General features: G+C 41.5%; 1 protein-coding gene across 1 annotated transcript in view; it reads right to left on the bottom strand.

The window, feature by feature from the left end:
- The window catches only part of LOC126996340 (glutamate-gated chloride channel-like), a 24,278-nt gene extending 22,384 nt beyond the window's left edge, over positions 1 to 1,894 (bottom strand). The window contains exon 1 of the mRNA XM_050856710.1: positions 1,825 to 1,894. Coding sequence (XP_050712667.1) covers positions 1,825 to 1,894 — 70 coding nt within the window. The remainder of the gene's footprint in view (positions 1 to 1,824) is intronic.
- Positions 1,895 to 2,592: the final 698 nt, after the last annotated feature.

The raw sequence follows: 2,592 nt of genomic DNA, 5'->3' as shown, positions 1-2,592 counted from the left end.
CTTTCTCTTCACTTCGGGTAAATGAAGCTTTTCTTTCGTTTGATTAAGGAAAGCAGAGAGGTAAACTTGAAGGTAATATAATTCATAAGACCTCTAAAACCATCTATTACTACTACTACTACTACTACTACTACTACTACTACTACTACTACTACTACTACTATTGCTGTTACTACGCCCAAACCTTTCAAAATTAATCGCGTTCTTACGTTACTACCGAAGCGAGACCCAAAGGTGATTAGGCTATTGAGCAACATTTTTATGCTAATTCTCCTCCTCTTCCTCCTCCGCTTTCTTCTTCTTTTTCTTTTTCTTCTTCTACTTCTTCTTCTTCTTCTACTACTTCTTTTTCTTCTTCTTCTTTTTCTTTTTCTTTTTCTTTTCCTTTTTCTTCTTCTTCTACTTCTTTTTCTTCTTCTTCTTCTTCTTCCTCTATTCTTTCATTGAATTGCTCATTATTGTCGTTTTCAACTTGGCCTGTTCTTCCTCCTCTTCCTTCTTCTATTCACTCTTCCTCCCTTATCCTAAATCCCCTTCTCTTTCCTCTCGCCATCATTCTTCTCCTCTTCTTCCTCCTCCTCTTCCTCCTTTATCATGTACCTCCTAGTTCTTTTCCCCTTCTCCTGCTGTCCCTATTCCTCAACCTACATTCCATCCATACTGTCTGCTTTGATGCTCTTCTACTATTCAACTCTTCCCTCTCGTCTACACATCAAGTGCGTACATTATCTCTCCACTACAAATCAAAGGACGAAAGAGAAGCGTGCAATGTAGGGTAGTGAGGCCATATATAGATTGTGTCTCTCCTTTCTTCCGCTCTCCCGGCCACTCTCCTTGATGCTAATGGTGTGTGTGTGTGTGTGGGGGGGGGGGGGTATGCAAGTCCTACCAGACGTACGGTTCTCAGAAAGTTGGGTCTTCATAGATTATTATACCGATATCTCTTTTACCTCCTTCCTTTCTTCTTCTCTTCTATGTCTATCTCTTGAATTTCGATATCTAGTTCCTACGTATATTCAGTGTTTTTTCTGCTCCTCTTCCTCCGTGTTCCTTCTTCATATACTCATTACCTATTCCTCTTCTATGTTCTCCTCGTTCTCGTTCTCGTCTTCCTCCTCCTCCTCCTCCTCTTTCTCCCCCTCCTACTTCACTTCCTCCTGCTCCTCTTCCTTCGTGTTCCTTTCTCATATTCTCATTGCCTATTCCTCTCCTGTCTCTCTTCCTCAGATATTTCCTATTTCATATCAACCTTCCCATTCTTCATTCATTCTTTCTCTTTCTCTTCCTCCTCATCCACTCTTCATACTATCCCTCCAGTATTCTCTTTTCTTCCATGGCCTTCACCTCCTTTTTCTTTTCCACCTCCCTCTTTTATTCCTCATTCTCTTCTTTCTGTTTCTCTTTCTATCGCTCCAGCCCCTAATATTAGTTTTTCAACACTTATTTCTTTCATGTCCTTTGTTTTCCATCACCACCTCCTCCTCCTCCTTCTCCTCCTCCTCCTCCTCCTTCTTCTTCTTCTTCTCCTTTTATTCCTTTTTCTCTTCTTCCTGTTTCTCTTTCTATTGCTTCGGCCTCCCCTAATACCTTTTCAACACCTATTTCTTTCATGTCCTCCCTCTGTTTTCCATCACCACCACCTCCTCCTCCTCCTCCTCCTCCTTCTCCTCCTCTTATTCCTCTTTCTCTTCTTCCTGTTTCTCTTTCTATTGCTCCGGCCTCTCCTAATACCTTTTCAACACCTATATCTTTCATGTCCTCCCTCTGTTTTCTATCACCAGCACCTCCTCCTCCTCCTCTTCCTCTCCCCTCTCCGGTACTCACAGCTCTCCATCCTGAAGTAGCACACCTGGTGGTCGAACGGGTAGGCGGTGAAGTCCATGGGGCAGGACATCCGCGTGGTGACCCTGAGGAGGAGAAAGAGAGCGGCCATTAGACTTCACCTGGACCAAGAGTTTCAGGTGAGCGGAGACGAGTGTTTTTTATTGTTATCATTATTATTATTATTACTATTGTTATGCGAGGCGAGGCAGGTAGGGAGAGGAGTGCAGACGCTATACCTTGCCTCTTCAGCAGCCCCCAAACACCTGAGACGCCGAGGAGAAGAAGGAGAATGAAAGTGAAAGCGATGACAGAGAAGGGAAAGGAAAACGAGAGAATGTAGGAGATTATAGAAATGGAAAGACGGAGGGGCAGGGTAATAAACATCTTAAAACATACAACAAATCCACAAACAAACAACAAACAAACAAGCTCTTAGCCTTGTAGTTTGTGATTACATTGTTAACAATATTTTTATCTTTTTCTTCTTTACCTCCTTCTCCTTCTTCCCCTCCTCTTATTCCTCTTTCTCTTCTTCCTGTTTCTCTTTATGTTAAGGTGAGTTAAAGAAAAATTATTGATAAGTGAGTATGTATATAATGATTGAATACGTAAACAAGCATAGATTATTCTTTTTGTTTCATGGTCTGTAAAGGAAATTCCGTGGACTAAAAAATCGACAGAGATGGGTAGGAAAATAAATAGATGATAAACCAATGAATAAGCAAATAGACAGATTCTCCTTCTTCATTTCTTTTTCAGAGAGAGATA

This window comes from Eriocheir sinensis, chromosome 10 (assembly GCF_024679095.1).
Source record: "Eriocheir sinensis breed Jianghai 21 chromosome 10, ASM2467909v1, whole genome shotgun sequence".
NCBI classification, from domain to species: domain Eukaryota; kingdom Metazoa; phylum Arthropoda; class Malacostraca; order Decapoda; family Varunidae; genus Eriocheir; species Eriocheir sinensis.
This window is presented reverse-complemented; position numbering and strand designations above follow the sequence as displayed.